Below are 21,177 nucleotides of genomic sequence, written 5' to 3' on the forward strand. Positions count from 1 at the left end.
ACAATTTATGCAGTTTTCTTATTCTTCTAATGGTGCTTATCCGTTCCTGATGTTGGCGATCAGCGTGGCTATCCTAAATGTGCTTGCTACTATTAGGAATAGTCCGATTGTAGATGTATTGAACTACTTTCTCAGGTTTTGAAGGCAATATTTGCTTCTTATCCCTGTAGAGACGTTAATAGGATGTGTATTTGTGCTTTGTCGATTTTCAAAAAGCATTTCATAATTTCAATCATGAAAAACTAATAGATATTCTGCGAGTAACACGTATTGGCTACAAGGATATTCAGACTGTGGCAAATCTACATTGGGGTCAAACAGCAAGAGCAAAAATAGGGAATGAAATAACTAAAAGTGTTGAGATCAAAATGGGTGTTCGACAGGGGTGTATCTTATCAGCACTCCTCTTCAGTATTAACTCTGAGGAAATATTTTAAAAAATGTATGGAAATTGTAAAATACAACATAAGGCATAAAATTAAATGGTGGGTTAACGAACAACATATGATATGCATGTAATACGTTGATATTACATACTCTAACATAGATGAATTGCAACAAGGAATGGATAGAGTTAGTGCAGTCATTGAGGACTACGGAACCTTAACTTCAATTCGGCAAAATGTAAGCTGATACGCAAAAAGCAAGAACTTACTCCACAGTTAGGGATAAACAAAAACATAGGATAGGACGAGATCTATAGAGCATTTCAAGTTAAGAATAGAACATTGCGGAGATAGGGCCATGTATTTCTAATGAACGATAGAAGCGAAGCGGTGATGCCACGACGAAGACGAGCAAGATTCAGGGTTGTATTTGTGTTTTCCCTATAGGCTTCCTTATAGCGATTCGCACGTAAATACGACTATAAGTAAACTAAATGCGATTACATTTTTTTGCTAGAGTGCGCGGGGTATGATAATCAGTAAATAAAAATCACAAATCGGTAGAATTATCGGGGCCGATCGCTCAAATAATAAAGTGACAGCCTTCCATAGAGGTGCCAATCCGCCAATGAACAAGCCTGGATTGCTTATAAAGTGAAAGAAAAAGAAGAATGAGAAAATAAAATATAACTTTGATACGTCGCAATTTATTGGGACACACTATTTATTTCAAAATAATTTTAAATGTAGCTTTTATCAATTTACAAACTAATAATTTAAAAAAAAATCAAATTTTTTACTCTTTAGCTCTAATCTTCCGTCCCTTTAGTGGTAACTCTGGTAACAAGGAAAAAATTTTATGCAAGTAATTGTTGTTATTATTTACATGAAAATAAAATTAAAGCTTTTTAATCTTTACTTATTTATTTATTTACGGGAAACCCCCATTAACAGTACAAAAACATAAGTTAAATTTTTAAGACAGGTTAGATCTTATAACTAGGTATATCCAAGTTAAAAAATTCAAAGTAATTATAATTTTATCAGACTTAATGAATCTAGATCACTGAGATAACTAGTACATAGGCTATTATAAAAATAATAATTTTAAACTATTAAAACAAAAACATTTAAAACAAACCTAATACTATGTAATACAAGATAGGTATCTCTTTAGTTGGTTCAAACTGTATTTAAATAAGTCGATCTGCAGATTATTGGCCAAAGACATGCATCTGTCAAGAGGATTATTCACACCATAAGTTGTTCTATGAAAGGGAATTCGAAAAGTTGGTTGTTGCCTTAAATTACGACGTGGTATGTGGAAAGTAACATATTCTAAGATATTAGGACAATCTAACAGACCATTAACCAACTTAAATAAGAATATTAGTGAAAATCTATCTCTTCGGATGCTTAGTGGAGTCAATGAAATGTGTTGCTCAATCTCCATGTAATTATGATTAGCTATAGTAATTCCACATTTAAAAGCACACACTCTTAAGAATCTATGTTGTACTCTTTCCAAATAAATCATGTGATTTTGAAAATAAGGAGACCAAATTATTGAACAGTATTCCAAAACTGATCTGACCAAACAACAATAAACAACCCTGACAGTATGAACTGAAAAGTATTGGCAATCTTTTAGTTACATATTATCTAAAGCTTTCATACACCTGTAATGTTAAAAATAGTAAAATTTAACATTTTTATCAGACCATCATAATTACATATCTATATCTGTTTGTTAAAGAAACAAGTATTTATAATGCATTATTTTGTATTCAACTATACGTATCTGTTTATTAGTGAAATAAAGTTAACTACATCTACACAGTGCTGAATACGGCTTTGATTTGAATGAATCATATATCGAGAGTCTAGTAGCAACACGTGCGTGAGAGTTTTGGCAACACTGATCTCCATAAGCCCAATGTTCTATTCTAAACGTGAAATAAAGTATATCAACTTTTATCAAATGAAAAAGCTCCTGATAAGCAAGGATTTGTCTCTTGCTTTAAAACTACGTCTACTTAAATGCTACATTTTTCCTATGTTACTATTTTGTATGGAGGCCTGGACGCTGGCAGAGACGCTCATGAAAAAATTAGAAGCATTCGAAAATGTGGATTTACGGACACTTTCGTCGTAGATTCCGAATATGTCCTGGATATGACATGACACCAACATAGAGGTAACCCACAGAATTGGAAAGAAAAAGAAATCAGGAGCACAAATAAACAAAACAAACTTGAATATATATGCCACATATTGAGGCACGATATGTACCGTCAACTTCAATTCATTATCTAGGGAAAACTAGACAACGGGTGGGGACCAAGCAGGAGAAGGCTCTTATGGCTAGAAAATCTACGAAAGTGATTCGGGCTCACGTCAGTGGTATTATTTAGTATTTACCGTAAGCAATATCAGAATTGATATATTAATATAGCAATATAACGTTCGCAGCGGACAGGGCGCCGAAGAAGAAGAAGAATGTGAAGTAATGTTGAAATCCAACAGATAATAATTTTATTGAAATTATAATAAACTGCAATAAAACGAAATACAAACTCACTGAAAATGAACTAAATGTATTGTAGCTTTACATGTTTGTCGTGCTTATGTGTCATGACGACAAAACACTGTAGTAGAATGACACAGGAGTATTTATTGCGCGAATGCAATAAAGAACCTGTTTTTTCACTTTAATATACATAGTTTATTGTAAAGTTTTTTTGCATGAACGTAGAAAAAACTATAAAATAAATTATTTTTTCTACAACCGTGTTAAAAATGCAATTTTTAGCACTCCATACGAGCGTTAAAAATGCTACTTTAAGGCACTAGTACTTTAAAAATTTTAAGCCACTGCAGTTCGTATTGTACTCTGGGCTAATTAGCAAAATACAAGGAAAAGTTATTTACCAGCAATTTTATTGCTGGAATCGAATCTTATTATTGTATATATTAATAATATAGGTATGCAAAGTCCGCAGATAGTGTGCTACTTTTTTTATAAACAAAATGGCGCCCGAAAATCGTGTTTTTTTCAATTTTTGCTCTATAACTCCAAAGATTTTAAATTTACACCAAAAACACTCAAATAAAAATTCACCGCAATTAAATTCTGCATAGAGACGTGTTTTTTCCGATTTACTTCAACGAAAACTTTCCCCGGAAAAAGCTGGTTTTTCCAACAAAATCTTTAATTTTCAACTAAACTTTTAGATAAGTAATTGTTAATCAATAATTAAATAACTTGGCAATGTAAAAGCCGTTGTCGTATAAATTATAATTCCAGAAGCCGATATAAATTGAATGAACAGTTTAGCAACAATTGAATTGTAAATTAAAAATTTACGGTCACTATAATAACGACAATAATTATGATGCATAAGAATAACTATGATTTTTCATAAAAAGACACTATCCCTATCTAACGTACTTTACAGAATTGAAATTGGACTATTTAAGCGGCCTCGGGAATAGTTTAAAATTATAAACAATATTTTGGCTTATAAACAAATAGAAGATCTCGGGAAATATTAAATTAAATTAAATTGTGAAAACGGTATTCAAAAAACAGCGGCATAACACCTCTTTTAAAAGAAAAAAACGTTTAATTATGATGAGTGGTTCCTGAGATACAACCGGTCAAAGTTGACCGGAATTAACGGCAAATATGTAAACAACAGGATCATAATTTTCAAACCATCACCTTTTTATTTTTGTCCTCTTTCTCCACACCAATTTTCATATTTTTAAAATACTTATAACATATATTATTATAATAAAAACTATCGATAATACGTGTGAAAATTGCCAAAAATAGCAAAATTCCAATCAAAAATTAAGTTGGAGAAAATGTAACCCTCAAAGATCAAAATCGGTATACGTTAAAAAAATGCATTTTCTCGGCTTCCCATGGAGCAATTTCCTTCATTCTTTTTTTGTTCCCTAATAACTCGAGTATGGCCATCGAACTAACGTATTATTAAATGTCAAACTTGCTTTTGTTTTGTTATAATAGATTAATTTATTTATAAGAACAGGAAACTACATATTTTTTTCCAGTTGTAGGCTTTTTTTAGATAAATTTACTACAAGTGTATCTTTTAAAGTTAAAAACATAAATATTCTCATTTGAGAGCTGTATAATTATTTAAACAATTTTTATTTAAACAAATTAAAATTTTGTGTTATAACAAATAAATTAATTTATTATGACAAAACAAAAGCAAGTTTGACATTTAATAATGCGTTAGTTCGATGGCTCTACTCGAGTTACTTGAAAACAAAAAAAGAATGAAGGAAATTGCTCCATGGGAAGCATAGAAAATGCATTTTTTTAACGTATACCGATTTTGAACTTTGAGGGTTACATTTTCTCCAACCTAATTTTTGATTGGAATTTTGCTATTTTTGGCAATTTTCACACGTATTATCGATAGTTTTTATTATAATAATATATGTTATGAGTATTTTAAGGATATGAAAATTGGTGTGGAGAAATAGAACAAAAATAAAAAGGTGATGGTTTAAATATTATGATCCTATTGTTTATATCTTAGCCGTAAATTCCGGTTTATTTTGACCGGTTATATCTCAGGAACTACTCATCATAATTAAACGTTTTTCTTTTAAAAGAACCGTCCTGCCGCTATTGTTCGAATACCGTCTTTACAATTTAATTTATCGATAGTTTTTATTATAATAATATATGTTATGAGTATTTTAAGGATATGAAAATTGGTGTGGAGAAATAGAACAAAAATAAAAAGGTGATGGTTTAAATATTATGATCCTATTGTTTATATCTTTGCCGTAAATTCCGGTTTATTTTGACCGGTTATATCTCAGGAACTACTCATCATAATTAAACGTTTTTCTTTTAAAAGAAGCGTCCGGCCGCTATTGTTCGAATACCGTCTTTACAATTTAATTTAGTTTAATATTTCCCGAGATATTCTATTTGTTTATAAGCCAAAAAATTGTTTATAATTTTAAAATATTCCTGAGGCCGCTTAAATTGTCCAATTTCAATTCTATAAAGTACATTAGATAGGTATAGTGTCATTTTATGAAAAAATCATAGTTATTCTTATGCATCATAATTATTGTCGTTATTATAGCGACCGTTAATTTTTAATTAACAATTCAATTGTTGCTAAACTGTTTATTCAATTTCCATCGGCTTCTGGAATTATAATCTATATGAGAAGGGCTTTTACATTACCAAGTTATTTAATTATTGATTAATAATTATATATATATGTTACGGTCAATGATGTAAATTGGACATTGACGTTAATGGCCGGGCATTGTCGTGAATGTCCATCTTCCTTGGTTATTAACGACAATGCCCGGCCATTAACGACAATAGCCTTAGCTATTGGCCAATGTTGTAAAAACTTTACGTAAAATTAGATTTTTCATCAATAACCGGTCAATAACGACAGTGGCCAGAAGCAAATGGCCAATGTTGATAAAGCGATGCCTCAGAAGCCAATCGGTGTAAGTCAATAAGTGTTTAAAATGAGATACTAAGATGTTTCTGAAAGTAGTTACAGAAATATAAGTAGTCATTAAAAACAAATAAAACGTCTTTATTTATCATAATATGGTAAACATATTCATAAATACAAACAAGGAAATAATATTTTACTTTCATATATATAATTTCACTTATTCGGATATTGTATTCGTCACAGTTTAAAACTGATTTATTGTCATCACGTTTTGACTTGACTATTAAGTTTATATAATTATTAAAACGAGTGCGCACATCGTTGATATCCATGATATCACTTATTAAATAAATTTACAAGTAATTTCAGCACGAAAACAATATACAATATACACACATGAAGTAAACAATAGTAAACCTGCACATAGCCTATCTTTTAGTCAAAATTTCAACATTGACCAATTAACAACGGGCATTGTCGACATTGGCCGGGCAATGATAGAAATGTTATCAAGAATTTAAAATTATCATCAATGTCCAGTTTCTATGGACAATAACGTTAATATCCGGCCATTGTCGACAATGACCAATTCAACCGGCCAGTGTCGATATTGGCAGGCCAATAACGTTATTGGCCGGATTTACGTCATTGTCCGTATATATATACACCGTTTTTTAGGCGTCAACGCCCTTCCGGTAGGGATCTATGGAGGAGTGTCACCGAGCTGCAAGCCCTTATCCCTTGCCGTACCGCTCCTCCATAGGCCGATCAGACACCAGCTTATTCCAGACCAAGTCGTAGATTTTTTTTAGAATTTTAGACTACGACGTCGGTCTTTTTATTTTTCTATTTACCGGGCTGGGGCTCGAACCTCGATCGCCTCAACCGCATAATATCCACTATAGATTTGTCAATCGTGCGCCTCAGTCCGGTTGGCTAATTTGATCGACTTGATCGAATTGATTAACAATTACTTATCTAAAAGTTTAGTTGAAAATTAAAGATTTTGTTGGAAAAACCCGCTTTTTCCGGGGAAAGTTTTCGTCGAAGTAAATCGGAAAAAACACGTCTCTATGCAGAATTTAATTGCGGTGAATTTTTATTTGAGTGTTTTTGGTGTAAAGTTAAAATCTTCGGAGTTATAGAGCAATAATTGAAAAAACACGATTTTCGGGCGCCATTTTGTTTATAAAAAAAGTAGCACACTATCTGCGGACTTTGCATATCCATATTATTAATATTTAAAATCATAAGATTCGATTCCAGCAATAAAATTGCTGGTAAATAACTTTTCTCAAAAATGGCCTATTCTCCGATAACACAGGCCTACAGTGTTTTTGGTACCGAAGTATTTAAAGCTGATTTTGGGTATATTTGGGGTGCTGATTCCGAATATGGCCTTAGTTTTGCTCTATCAGCTCTAGTTTTCAAGATAACGTAGATTATGCCAGCTTTTATGCATTAAAATTGGAATATGCTGATATGAATATACTAAATTAAAATAAAAACCAAACAATTAAAAAATACGTATATTTTAAGCCATTTCATCATCATCATCATCCTCCTCCAGCCCTTTGCGTCCACTGCTGGACATAGGCCTCCCTCATTTTTGTCCATTGTGCTCCATTTTGAGCACTTTGCATCCAATTTCTTGACATTTTCTTGAGATCGTCAGTCCAACGAGTAGGGGGTCTTCCTCTACTTCTTTTGTCTAATTTCGGCCTCCACTCAAGTAATCTCTTATTCTACCTCCAATTACTGATTCGGGCGACGTGCCCGGCCCAGTTCCATTTCAGGGTGGCAATTCGGGAAATTACATCGGTAACTCATGTTCTTAGTCTAAGTCTTAATTTCCCACTCGGTCACGAAGCGATATACTCAGCATTGACCTTTCCAGTTTCCTCTGAGCTATTTGCAGCATTTTAGAAGTTGTAGCTATCAATGTCAAAGTTTCGGCACCATAAGTCACCACAGGCAACACAAATTGGTCACATGTTTTACGTTTTAAAGAAATTGGTATATCGCTTTTGAAGATGTCTTTGAGTTTTCCATAGGCTGCCCATGCCCCGTCTTCCTTGGTAGCGGTCCTCAATGGTTTTTATCTCTTGGTGAAGTCTCTCACCTTGCTCATTACTTGTGTCATCTAAGTTTTCAGCAAAACGGTACAGGTGGCTGTGAAGATAGTTGACTTTGATGCTCATATTCCATCCAAGTGATTGGAAGTCATTCAGCAAACGGTTTACCAGCTCAGCATTGTTTTCACTTTTGTGATTTCCCAGAAAATTTTTCATAATATCCACAAATGAAAGCCGAGCTTTTTCTCTACTTCATTCATTGACCCCACAAAAGCCGGATCCTCTGTAAGAAGTCTGATCTGTGGTCCATCAAAGATTCCAGCTTTAAGTTTTTCCATACTTATCAGGGGAAGCTTCCTTCCTATGTAGGCGAAGCATGGTCCATGGGCTATGAGCCATTATTAGATGGAGGCTGAATGGGTTTACAAGTGGTAAATATATCATTTTAAAAGTTTAAAAATACTCTCCAAGCTGTTTTATTTCCTTATAAAATAGTAATGTAACGATAATAAAGTATTATTTATTGCATAAATAAGGCATAATACAGTGAGGGCAACAAATATATACTGAGGAATAAGTTTAATTAACAATGTTCATTCCTTTGAATAGCACATTCTTCATTATCTCAAATATTAAAGCTCTAATTTCGGATTTTGCCATATCCATAAAACTAGAGCTGATACAAAAAAACGAAATCCATATTTCGATTTATCGCCCCTAATATAGTAAAAATCAGCTTAAGGATTCACGGCACCAAAACAAATTTTTTTTTCTGTAGGCCTGTGTAATCAGCTCAGACTATTGACCTTATAGACAATTTTGATGTAATGTCAAAAAAAAAATAAAAAAATGGAATATCAGTCAAGTTCAAGTAAAAGTTTTTGTAGATATTGTATTGTAATTACGTTTGTAGAAAAAATATTGTATGATATGCGTGTTGAAAAGTACATTTTTAAGGCACTCATGTGAATTGCAGAATTCGCTTCGCTCACTCTGCAAACTTTCACATGCTTGCCTTAAACGTGTACTTTTAAGACATATCATAAATAACTATTATAACGTTAATACTAATTTTACTCATTCATTGTTATAACTTACAACTTTTATTATTAATCACCTGTACAGGGAAGATGAATCGACCACCTTATCATTTTCCCCTGCTAGGTATTTAAATTTGACACTAAGAATTTGCCGTAACAATATCGAAGCACTCAAAAGCTAAAATCAGAGATCTATCTTCTGTGTACTTACTCCAAGTTTTGGGGTGGTAGGTAATTATATTGTTTGGCTTCATTTTAAATCATTTGATGGTTATTTAACAATTATTTCTGTTCTTCTCCATTTAATTAATTGTCAGGGCCACATTTTGTGAAATATACTGTGAAAAGTACCTTTGAGGAAAAGAAAACAATAAAATTATTGAGAAAAAAGTCGTTTATCAAGAGATGCTTAGCAAAAATCCAGTGTTTAAAAATAATCGAAGAAAATTTAAACAAACTACTTTGAAATCTATTTTCAAACTATATATTTTGAAAATCATAGTCTAATTAAAAAAATATGAGTTTTAATAATGTATGTTGCCGCTTCTGGCCCTTGGGACTTTTTGGAGTCTGAATTGTGTTCTTCTAAGCATGTGTTCAATGCGTTCCAGGTAAAGTGACTTTAGATATATCTAAAAATATTTTCCCAGTTTATTGCATTTTCAATTTCTCATGTGTATTCCTTCTTCTTTCTACTTACCTTGTTAAAATACTTACAACAGTGTCGGTGAGAATCTTCTTATTTCACGCCTTTAGTTCAGTTTAACATCCTTAAAGGTTGTTTCAATGAAACTTATTTTCGTGGTGGTGTTCTTCAGGCTCGCTCTTAGCGTTTTGGTTGATTTTGTTAGGATCTCTGGCTGCTCCAGGAATCATTCAATCTTTTTACACTTTATACGACAATAATACTTTTCACGAAAATACTTTTAATAATTTTGGAAATTTCATAGATTTCTTTTCTTTGTGCGTGTAGTTTTAGATTTCAGTTTGTTATGTAGGCTAAGACTTTGTACATATACGTGTTGTAGAAGTGTTCCTGTTCTATATTTTTTACATTGTGTTTTGTCTGCTTTTATATGTAAAAATAGCTACTTATCGCTATTATGAATCCCATTTGTAAATCTATTTCTTTTCCATATGTGTTGTATTTGCATATATTATAATATGTATTATATTGGCATTAGTTGTATATTTCTTTGTGTAGTACCGTTCCACCGTTTTTTTGCATATTATGTTATTAATGAGTTTTGAGAGGCTAGAAATCTTTTGACTGTCTACTCTTTAAAGAAGTGTAGGTGAAAGTGGATATATGTTAAATAGACGTTTAGCCATTATCCAATGATAAACTGCAGCAAGATATGCAGGATGACTGAATCAGTGCAAGGAGTGGCTTCTCGTTTATATATCTTTACACATCTAGTTTTTCAGCACTACCATATTCATTAATTAACATACGAAGAAATTTATATAATTAGATATCATCTGTCATTAGAATTAGCAGACGATTTTTTCGCAAAACCATATCGCGGAAGTATTTGACTTGGTCAACTAGTGTTAATGAACTGGCCCATTTTTTGCTAGTACACGTTGTACTTTAAAAATAGAATCCCAGCTAACAAATATAAATATTGCTACGGTTTGTTTACCTATAAATTATCTGTAATTACATGTATTCCAAAGGATACAAAATTATACGACAGGGTTGTATTTCTAGGCCCATTAATTTTACAGTTCTTGAATAAGAGAGAACACCGAAAAGACACAGAAGATAGTATTAAGGAACTAATTGGAATAAAATTGTCCAGTCAAACAACTAAAATTAACAGAAAAGAAAAAATGAGCAAAATATTTTGATTTTCGTTAAAAATAGTAACAATTATAATAATATATTTCCTAACATACTTAAATAAATAATTTCTATTTATTCATCGGCTTTAAAACTTCTTACGCAATTGTAAGATACCCAATTGACAATGCTCTGTTGATTCATTACTCTATTACTCTCTTCCTACTCCTCAGTGGAGGTTGGCTACTATAACTACAAACTCTTCTCTGTCTTCAGTTGTTCTTATTACCTGTTCAAAATTTAGTCCTATCCACTGTCGGATGTTTCTTAGCCGTGCTAGTCTTTTCCTTCCTGCTCCTCTCTTTCTCTTGATCTTTTCTTTCACTATTAGTCGATCATATTGGTACTTCCTTCTCCTCTATCTGTTCTCCTTCGTAAGGATGTAGTGGCGTCATGTAAGTCGTTTGACTATTTCTATCCAATCCTCTCTCTCCTGTGAGTGTTGTTTTGCTTCGGAGAACGAGTAACCAGTCATGTCCCTTATTTGGTTCGACCATCGTAATGGAGATCTTCCTCTGGATCTTCTGCCCTCTACCTTACCTTCAACTATCATTCGTTCCATGCCTTCTTTTCTTCTAGTTATATGTCCAAAATATCTCAGTATATTTTGGTTGATATTTGTGCTGAGTCTAGTTTTTGTGTTAAGTTCGGCTAATATTGAGTTATTTGTGCGATGTGCGGTCCATGGTATGCGCAACATTCTCCGGTAGACGTAAGCAATTGAATAGCTATGTAAATTGGACATTACCTAATATTTAGTTTCATTCATTCTATTTTAGTGTAATATCTAGGTATATTATATTTGTGTATTTATCCATATATATACTGTAAAATGTCCATACGGTAAATAAATAAATCAATACTTTCAAACAGATTACTTAAAAAAGCATTTATAAAAATCAGTGTAAGTTATTTATATTTAACTTAAAGTTTAATTAAGTTACGCCACTCTTTAACTAAAATAGTAGTAAGCCACTGTAATATAATTACCATAGATACTCATATGACAACTTTTTAGTAATAATAAGAAAATCATATATTGGAGCTACGGCTTACTCGAAAACGTTATAAACAATGGGATTAAAGTGATTCCAGAGGAGATAGATTGATTTCAAAAGTCAAGAATGTCAAAAACATTAACATCTATTAAAAAGTCTGCTAAGTTTATTGTTAAAATAAAAAATAGTATTGAAAGCTAACCCGTTTGACCGGAAATAACCCTTAAACACCGCCAATGCACCAGTTCAATTATATTAATTTGAGTTATTTGGGCTTGCACCTGTTGCAGCCTTGATTCAGGAACAAAATAGATATCCCACACTAATAACCTATCTTATCTAGCGATTATTAATGAAAACATGAAATCTATTTGTGGAGAAAGATCTGTGAATATAATGACAGTACCTATAGGTTTTGATCAACAATAATCGAACAACCTGTTCAATTAAGTAAAAGATGTTTTGTTTTTATTGGTCTAAATTTAGATAGTGAAGAATTGTAACAAAAGTGTTTATTTTAAGTAAGAGTTGCCTAAGAAAAATATATGCGATAAGAAAATGAATAGTAGTGGAGAGTATAATGTTAAGACGACTTGGATAGATTTATCTGTAGATGGGAGATGATGGAATGTGTGGAAAAAAATTTAAATATCGGGGTAGACTACTCTGTAAACATTTAAACACACGCAACCCAATCGGGAATGTAGTACGGCATGGCTCTAGACTCTAGGCTACGTGATTTATGGTTGATAAAACTGTAGTTGTGGATAATACAGAGTACATTTTAAGAGGTCCATGACACAATATAAACTCTTTATACCGCAAAACTGTGACAATATTTCTCAAAATCGATAGCCATGACGCCTAGAAAATCAATATTGCACATCAAATGTACGTACAGACATAAACCCAAAATAAAGGAATAAAATAAACAAAATGTCAACGAACCAAAGTCCAAGGTAGATTGAAATACCAAGGAATACCAACCCAAAAATATACGTGAGGAAAAGGTAGAACCCTCAAGTAACCACAACTGTTCCCAGGAGGTCTTAAAAAAGCTAGGCTACAGAGAAGAAAACCATATCAGAAGAACAAAAGTACAGCGACATTAGAAAAATGTAGCCTCTTCTAGTCATGTAATGATATTAATAAAATATAGTTATGACAATGTTTCTATCTTCAACAGTATCTTCATCATTTTAACATTTCATTTATATAGATACTTCTGATGTATTGATTGTCCACTGTGATTGGATTAAATAAATTCCCAGAAAAAATAATAAATACGAAAGATATTATGACTTTCTGGACTCAAAAGATGTACCATAATTATAGAAACAAAATTAAATGTCAGTAAAGATATTAAGAGAATAATTTAATACAGTAAAACCTCGATATAACGTACCAATTGGGGGGACGGGTTATCCGTTAAAGCCGAAAGTCCGTTATACAAAAATACGTTTAAAATTAATCAAAATACTTTTTTTTAAGTTTTGTTTGCACTTTTGAAGTTTGCTGTTTTCTATACTCATCATCATTCTCTTTGCCTTATCCCTATGCGGGGTCGGCTTCCCTAATTGCATTTCTCCACACAATTCTATCTTGGGCCATATCAATGTTAATCCCCTTTACCAACATGTCCTGCCTTATCGTCTCCCCCCAGCTCTTCTTTGGTCTTCCTCTCCTACTCCTTCCAGGAATCTGCACTTCAGCTATTCTTCGTATTGGGTGGTTAACGTCTCGACGTTGAACATGACCAAACCATCTTAACCTATGCTCTCTCATTTTGGCATCAATTGGTGCCACACCTAGACTTCCCCTAATATACTCATTTCTAATTTTATCCTTCTTTGTCACTCCACTCATCCATCTAAGCATTCTCATTTCCGCCACATGCATTCGCTGTTCCTCTTTCTTTTTCACTGCCCAACATTCAGTTCCGTACATCATAGCTGGTCTTATGGCTGTTTTATAGAATTTTCCCTTCAGCTTCATTGGAATTTTTCTGTCACACAACACACCACTCGCTTCTTTCCACTTCATCCATCCAGCCCTAATTCTACTGCATGCATCTCCATCTATTTCTCCATTACTCTGTAATACCGATCCTAGGTACTTAAAACTATTGCTTTTTACAATCATTTCACCATCCAAAGATACCATTTTATTTGTAGTAGCTCCATCTTTAAATGAACATTCCAAATACTCTGTTTTTGTCCTACTAAGTTTTAAACCTTTTTCCTCCAGAGCTTGTCTCCACTGTTCCAGTTTTTGTTCTAAGTCTCTTTCACTATTTCCTACTAACACGACATCATCAGCATACATTAAGCACCATGGAATGTTACCCTGTATTTTCGCTGTTATCTGGTCCAAAACTAATGAGAATAAATACGGACTAAGCACAGAACCTTGATGCAATCCTACTTTCACATGAAATTTATCAGTCTCTCCCACACCTGTCCTAACACTAGTCGTTACTCCCTCATACATATCCCTCACAATCTTTACATATTCACCAGGGACTCCTTTCTTATTGAGTGCCCACCACAGAATCTCTCGAGGAACTCTATCATATGCTTTCTCAAGATCAATGAATACCATATGAGCGTTTGTTTCTTTACTCCTGTATTTTTCCATCAACTGCCTTATAATGAAAATTGCATCTGTTGTTGATCTACCCTGCATAAAGCCAAATTGATTCTCGGATATTTCGGTTTCTTCACGTATCCGTCTATCAATTACTCTTTCCCATATTTTCATGGTGTGGCTAAGCAGTTTTATAGCCCTGTAGTTTGTACATTGTTGTATATCTCCCTTGTTTTTGTAAACAGGTACCAGTATACTGCTTCTCCATTCGTCTGGCATTTGTCCAACTTCCATAATTCTATTAAATAGACCTGCTAGCCACCTTGTTCCTGTCTCTCCCAATGCTCTCCATACTTCCCCAGGAATATCATCTGGTCCTACCGCTTTTCCTTTCTTTATTTTTTGAAGCGCTTGAGCCACTTCCTCGTTGGTTATTTTGGTGACCATTGCTGCTACTGTCTCCGTTGACTCTACAGGCTGTCTGTCAAATTCTTCATTTAATAAGCTGTCAAAGTACTTTCTCCTGTCAAAGTACTTTTGCTGTTTTCTATACTATTATTAGAAATTAGAAATATGTCCGCATTATGCTATAATAAAAATTTTATTGAAATTCTTCTCTGTAAAATACAGAGACGTTTTAATTTTTTTCACATTTGAGCGGATTTTTTTGTCCGTTATATCCGAAGTCCGTTAAATAGATGTCCATTATATCGAGGTTTTACTGTACTTCTTGTTTTTGACAACCATGTAGCTCTTCAATATTCCCTATGAAAACGTTTAGAAATATTTTACAATGTAGGAATACATAACTAGGTATGTAAGGATGGGACAAATAAATAATGAGAAATCAAGGCAGATACGAGCTACTCCAATGCATTTTACAAGGTAAAATTGAAGGAAAAAGGGCCCCAGGACGAAGAAGAATATCCTGGCTTGCTAACCTGAGAACATGGTATAGAAATACCTCAACACCATCGATCATAGCCAGAATGATCGCCAACGTTCGGAACGGACAAGCACCCTAAGAAGAAGGTATGTAACAAACAATAACATAATGTAGATATTCGTTACCTCAATGTATAAAACATTAATTTGCTTTAATAATTCCATTCACCAATAATATTTATAAATAATACTTTAGGAATTAGGATCGGAAGCAATTGAATGGCTACGTAAGTTGGACATTAATATTTAGTTTCATTCATTATATTTTAGTGTTTGCATAATGGGTATATTATATTTGGGTATTTATCATACTGTAAAGTCGATACGCTAAATAAATAAATCAGTACTTTCAAACACATCACTTAAGAAAGCAAATTGCAACCATTTATAAAAAACAGTATAATTTATTTATATTTAACTTCAAAGCTTAATTAAATTCCGCCCCTCTCTATCTCAAATACTAGAAAGCCACTGTAATATAATTAACATAGATACTCATATGACAACTTTTTAGTAATAATACGGCAAATCATACATTGGAGGTACCTACGGCTTAGATAAAAACGTTATAAACAATGGGATTAAAATGATCCCAGAGGAGATACATTGATTTAAAGTTAGGTCAGTAATGTCAAAAACACTAATAGGTATCTATTAAAAAGTCGGCTAAGTTTATTGTTAAAATAAAAAAGATTAGTGAATCAAAAAAGAAGATCGGCTAACCCGTTTGACCGGAAATAACCCTTAAACACCGCCCATGCACCAGTTCAATTATATTTGAGTTATTTGGGTTTGCACCTGTTGCAGCCTTGATTCAGGAACAAAATAGATATCCCACACTAATAGCCTATCTTATCTAGCGATTATTAATGAAATCATGAAATCTATTTGTGGAGAACTATTTGTGAATATAATGACAGTACCTATAGGTTTTAATCAACAATAATCGAACAATCTGTTCAATTAAGTAAAAGATGTTTTGTTTTTATTGGTCTAAATTTAACTAGTGAATAATTGTCACAAAAGTGTTTATTTTTAGTAAGAGTTGCCTAAGCGAAATATATGCGATAAGAAAATGGATAGTAGTGGAGAGTATAATGTTAAGACGACTTGGATAGATTTATCTGTAAATGGGAGATGATGGAAAGTGTGGAAAAAAATTTAAATATCGGGGTAGACTACTCTGTAAACATTTAAACACACGCAACCCAATCGGGAATGTAGTACGGCATGGCTCTAGACTCTAGGCTACGTGATTTATGGTTGATAAAACTGTAGTTGTGGATAATACAGAGTACATTTTAAGAGGTCCATGACACAATATAAACTCTTTATACCGCAAAACTGTGACAATATTTCTCAAAATCGATAGCCATGACGCCTAGAAAATCAATATTGCACATCAAATGCACGTACAGACATAAACCCAAAATAAAAGAATAAAATAAACAAAATGTCAACGAACCAAAGTCCAAGGCAGATTGAAATACCAAGCAATACCAACCCAAAAATATACGTGAGGAAAAGGTAGAACCCTCAAGTAACCACAACTGTTCCCAGCAGGTCTTAAAAAAGCTAGGCTACAGAGAAGAAAACCATATCAGAAGAACAAAAGTACAGCGACATTAGAAAAATGTAGCCTCTTCTAGTCATGTAATGATATTAATAATATATAGTTATGACAACGTTTCTATCTTCAACAGTATCTTCATCATTTTAACATTTCATTTATATAGATACTTCTGATGTATTGATTGTCCACTGTGATTGGATTAAATAAATTCCCAGAAAAAATAATAAATACGAAAGATATTATGACTTTCTGGACTCAAAAGATGTACCATAATTATAGAAACAAAATTAAATGTCAGTAAAGATATTAAGAGAATAATTTAATACAGTAAAACCTCGATATAACGTACCAATTGGGGGGACGGGTTATCCGTTAAAGCCGAAAGTCCGTTATACAAAAATACGTTTAAAATGAATCAAAATACTTTTTTTTTTAAGTTTTGTTTGCACTTTTGAAGTTTGCTGTTTTCTACACTATTATTAGAAATTAGAAATATGTCCGCATTATGCTATAATAAAAATTTTATTGAAATTCTTCTCTGTAAAACACAGAGACGTTTTAATTTTTTTCACATTTGAGCGGATTTTTTTGTCCGTTATATCCGAAGTCCGTTAAATAGATGTCCATTATATCGAGGTTTTACTGTACTTCTTGTTTTTGACAACCATGTAGCTCTTCAATATTCCCTATGAAAACGTTTAGAAATATTTTACAATGTAGGTACATAACTAGGTATATAAGGATGGGACAAATAAATAATGAGAAATCAAGGCAGATACGAGCTACTCCAATGCATTTTACAAGGTAAAATTGAAGGAAAAAGGGCCCCAGGACGAAGAAGAATATCCTGGCTTGCTAACCTGAGAACATGGTATAGAAATACCTCAACACAACTATTCCGTATAGCAACTAACAAAGTCATCATAGCCAGAATGATCGCCAACGTTCGGAACGGACAAGCACCCTAAGAAGAAGGTATGTAACAAACAATAACATAATGTAGATATTCGTTACCTCAATGTATAAAACATTAATTTGCTTTAATAATTCCATTCACCAATAATATTTATAAATAATACTTTAGGAATTAGGATCGGAAGCAATTGAATGGCTACGTAAGTTGGACATTAATATTTAGTTTCATTCATTATATTTTAGTGTTTGCATAATGGGTATATTATATTTGGGTATTTATCATACTGTAAAAGTCCATACGCTAAATAAATAAATCAATACTTTCAAACAGATCACTTAAGAAAGCAAATTGCAACCATTTATAAAAAACAATATAATTTATTTATATTTAACTTCAAAGCTTAATTAAATTCCGCCCCTCTCTATCTCAAATACTAGTAAGCCACTGTAATATAATTAACATAGATACTCATATGACAACTTTTTAGTAATAATACGGAAAATCATACATTGGAGGTACCTACGGCTTAGATAAAAACGTTATAAACAATGGGATTAAAATGATCCCAGAGGAGATACATTGATTTAAAATTAGGTCAGTAATGTCAAAAACACTAATAGGTATCTATTAAAAAGTCGGCTAAGTTTATTGTTAAAATAAAAAAGATTAGTGAATCAAAAAAGAAGATCGGCTAACCCGTTTGACCGGAAATAACCCTTAAACACCGCCCATGCACCAGTTCAATTATATTTGAGTTATTTGGGTTTGCACCTGTTGCAGCCTTGATTCAGGAACAAAATAGATATCCCACACTAATAACCTATCTTATCTAGCGATTATTAATGAAAACATGAAATCTATTTGTGGAGAACTATTTGTGAATATAATGACAGTACCTATAGGTTTTAATCAACAATAATCGAACAATCTGTTCAATTAAGTAAAAGATGTTTTGTTTTTATTGGTCTAAATTTAACTAGTGAATAATTGTCACAAAAGTGTTTATTTTTAGTAAGAGTTGCCTAAGCGAAATATATGCGATAAGAAAATGGATAGTAGTGGAGAGTATAATGTGAAGACGACTTGGATAGATTATCTGTAGATGGGAAATGATCGAATATGTGGAATAAAAGTAGAAATATCGCGGTAGACTAATCTGTAAACATTTAAACACACGCAACCAAATCGGGAATGTAGTACGGCATGGCTCTAGGCTACGGCTGATGGCCGGATTGTGGATTATTGTTGATAATACTGTAGTAGTGGGTACAGAGTACATTTTAACAGGTCCACGGCACAATATAAACACTTCATACCGCAAAACTGTCACAATATTTCTCGAAATCGATAGCCATGGCGCCTAGAAAATCAATCTTGCACATGAAATGCGCGTACAGAGAAAAAACCCAAAATAAAAGATATTCACAGCACTGACCTTGTATCATCCGTTGCGTGGTCGATTGCTTCTGGTTATTCGAAGACATTGCTTGACTTATATTTATACACTTTAAACTATAAACATCGGATTTTCGTCGCACAATTATACACACACCGTTCACAAGCTATATTCTACTCAAGATGGAGCGGCGAGCGCTAGACCCAGCCAGAGCTATCAGCTGTGCGCACCTTCTATGCGTCGGATCATTGCTGCAGGATCGGACAGAACGCAGGAAAGCGACACGCAATGCGATCTTCCAGCAGGATTGACGAATCAAGCGGTTTTATGATTTCTCGCCGGTGTCTTCTTCGCTGTGACTAGATATTTTTAGACTTTGCGGATAGATGGCGGAAAAAGTTGTTTTTTATAAGAGAAAAATAAATGGGGAAGTAGAGAATTAATTTTAAAATTAGAACAAAAAAAAACAGAATACATGAAAAGGAAAAATAGTATAATAAAATCATAATAGTAAATTTGAAAATTTTTGTGTATCAAAAATATAAATTTTAGATAGATATTTATTTATTTATCATAATAGATAACAGGGCCGGCGATAACGGGCCTTCAAGGGATGCACTGCAGGCGGGCGCCCCTGTTTGGGGGGCGCCACAATGAGCTTTTTTTCTGCTGGTGTTGCAAAATACTAAAATAAAAAATCATTTTTTTTTAAATGTGGTTTAAATTCGTCATAATACCCTAATCAGTGTTTGTTAGTTTTGCATATCACACATGTAAAATATACAAAAATATGCAATGCCGCATTGAATCCTTAAATACCATGTAGTAATATAATTTATTGGTCAAATATATTATATTTCAACCAAACAACTTTGCTCTATGTAAATGAGAATGTTTTGTTTATTTTCTTCAAATTTCTTGCAAGTTGTAAGTTTTGTATCAGCAGTAGTTATGAGAGGAAATGAATGATTTCTAAAATAAACACGATTTAGTAAAATAAATACGATTGTAATACTATTTTCTTGCCGCCTGTGTAATTTAAGTATTATGTACTTATTAATAGGTATCGAGTATTAATCCCATAAAAACATAATATTTAAAATAAACATTTTACATAAAGTTCAGTTTAGAGATTTTTAGATTTAGATTTAGTATTATTTCATGTGATTATACCTATACTAATACAGAATAGTTTGTCAGTTGTACTCTGCCGTTAAAGAATCTAGTGTTCCATTCAATTAATATAAAATTACTCAGTACTATTATTAAATTACGGTTTCACATTACTGCAGCAACATAATCTTGAGGTTTTAAAGTTATTATTTTTATTTAGTTAAATAAAAATGTATTCAAAAAACATTATCTGGGGCACGAACCGAAGAAGAAACCGAAAAATAAGAAATGACAAAAACAATCTTAGTTCAGAAACAGCTGTAGTAATAACATAGTTGTAATAAATTTTGTGGAAGTATAGAAAACAAACGTTTTTCAGTGTTTTATTGTGAGATAATATTAGTTCTCTTAGCCAATTTCTTAAAAAAAATTAAAATGAAGTTAATCTGTCAGATCATGGATCCAATAAAACTGTAAAAGAACTTTATTTACCGGGGACATTTGCGGATAGGGGAACACCGACTAAGTTGATGCCTCGCTGCCTGGAACACACATTTTTAGGACACAAGTCCAAAATCAAGTCATTAATATGGAGAGAAGCTCTTCTAGCTACCCCTAAAATCAGGTGGTTTAACCACATAAAGTAATACAGAAGATGTCCCATTACCCAGGGCATCCAAGGAAACGTTCAGTACAAAGCCTCCTCATTCGTTACGTACTGCGATGGGGTGGGGTGGTGTTATAGCTTGGGGGTCAGAGTCGGATAGATACCACTCCAGGTTATGGGCGGTCAGATAGGTAGGTCAGTGACCGGTTTGATCTTCGGAAA

At 32.9% G+C, this 21,177-nt stretch overlaps 1 protein-coding gene across 7 annotated transcripts in view; it reads right to left on the reverse strand.

Annotated features, from left to right (window-relative positions):
- LOC114339424 (serine/threonine-protein phosphatase 2B catalytic subunit 2-like) overlaps positions 1-19,467 on the reverse strand; it is a 1,099,401-nt gene extending 1,079,934 nt beyond the window's left edge. For 5 of the 7 annotated variants that reach the window (XM_050647800.1, XM_050647797.1, XM_050647794.1 and 2 more), the window contains exon 1: positions 19,275-19,466. In XM_050647800.1, coding sequence (XP_050503757.1) covers positions 19,275-19,323 — 49 coding nt within the window. In that variant the 5' untranslated portion in view covers positions 19,324-19,466. Of the gene's footprint in view, positions 1-19,274 lie in introns of all 7 variants that reach the window. The other 2 variants (XM_050647774.1, XM_050647803.1) reach the window with 2 other exon arrangements.
- Positions 19,468-21,177: the final 1,710 nt, after the last annotated feature.

Source organism: Diabrotica virgifera, chromosome 1 (genome assembly GCF_917563875.1).
Source record: "Diabrotica virgifera virgifera chromosome 1, PGI_DIABVI_V3a".
In the NCBI taxonomy this organism is placed as follows: Eukaryota; Metazoa; Arthropoda; class Insecta; order Coleoptera; family Chrysomelidae; genus Diabrotica; species Diabrotica virgifera.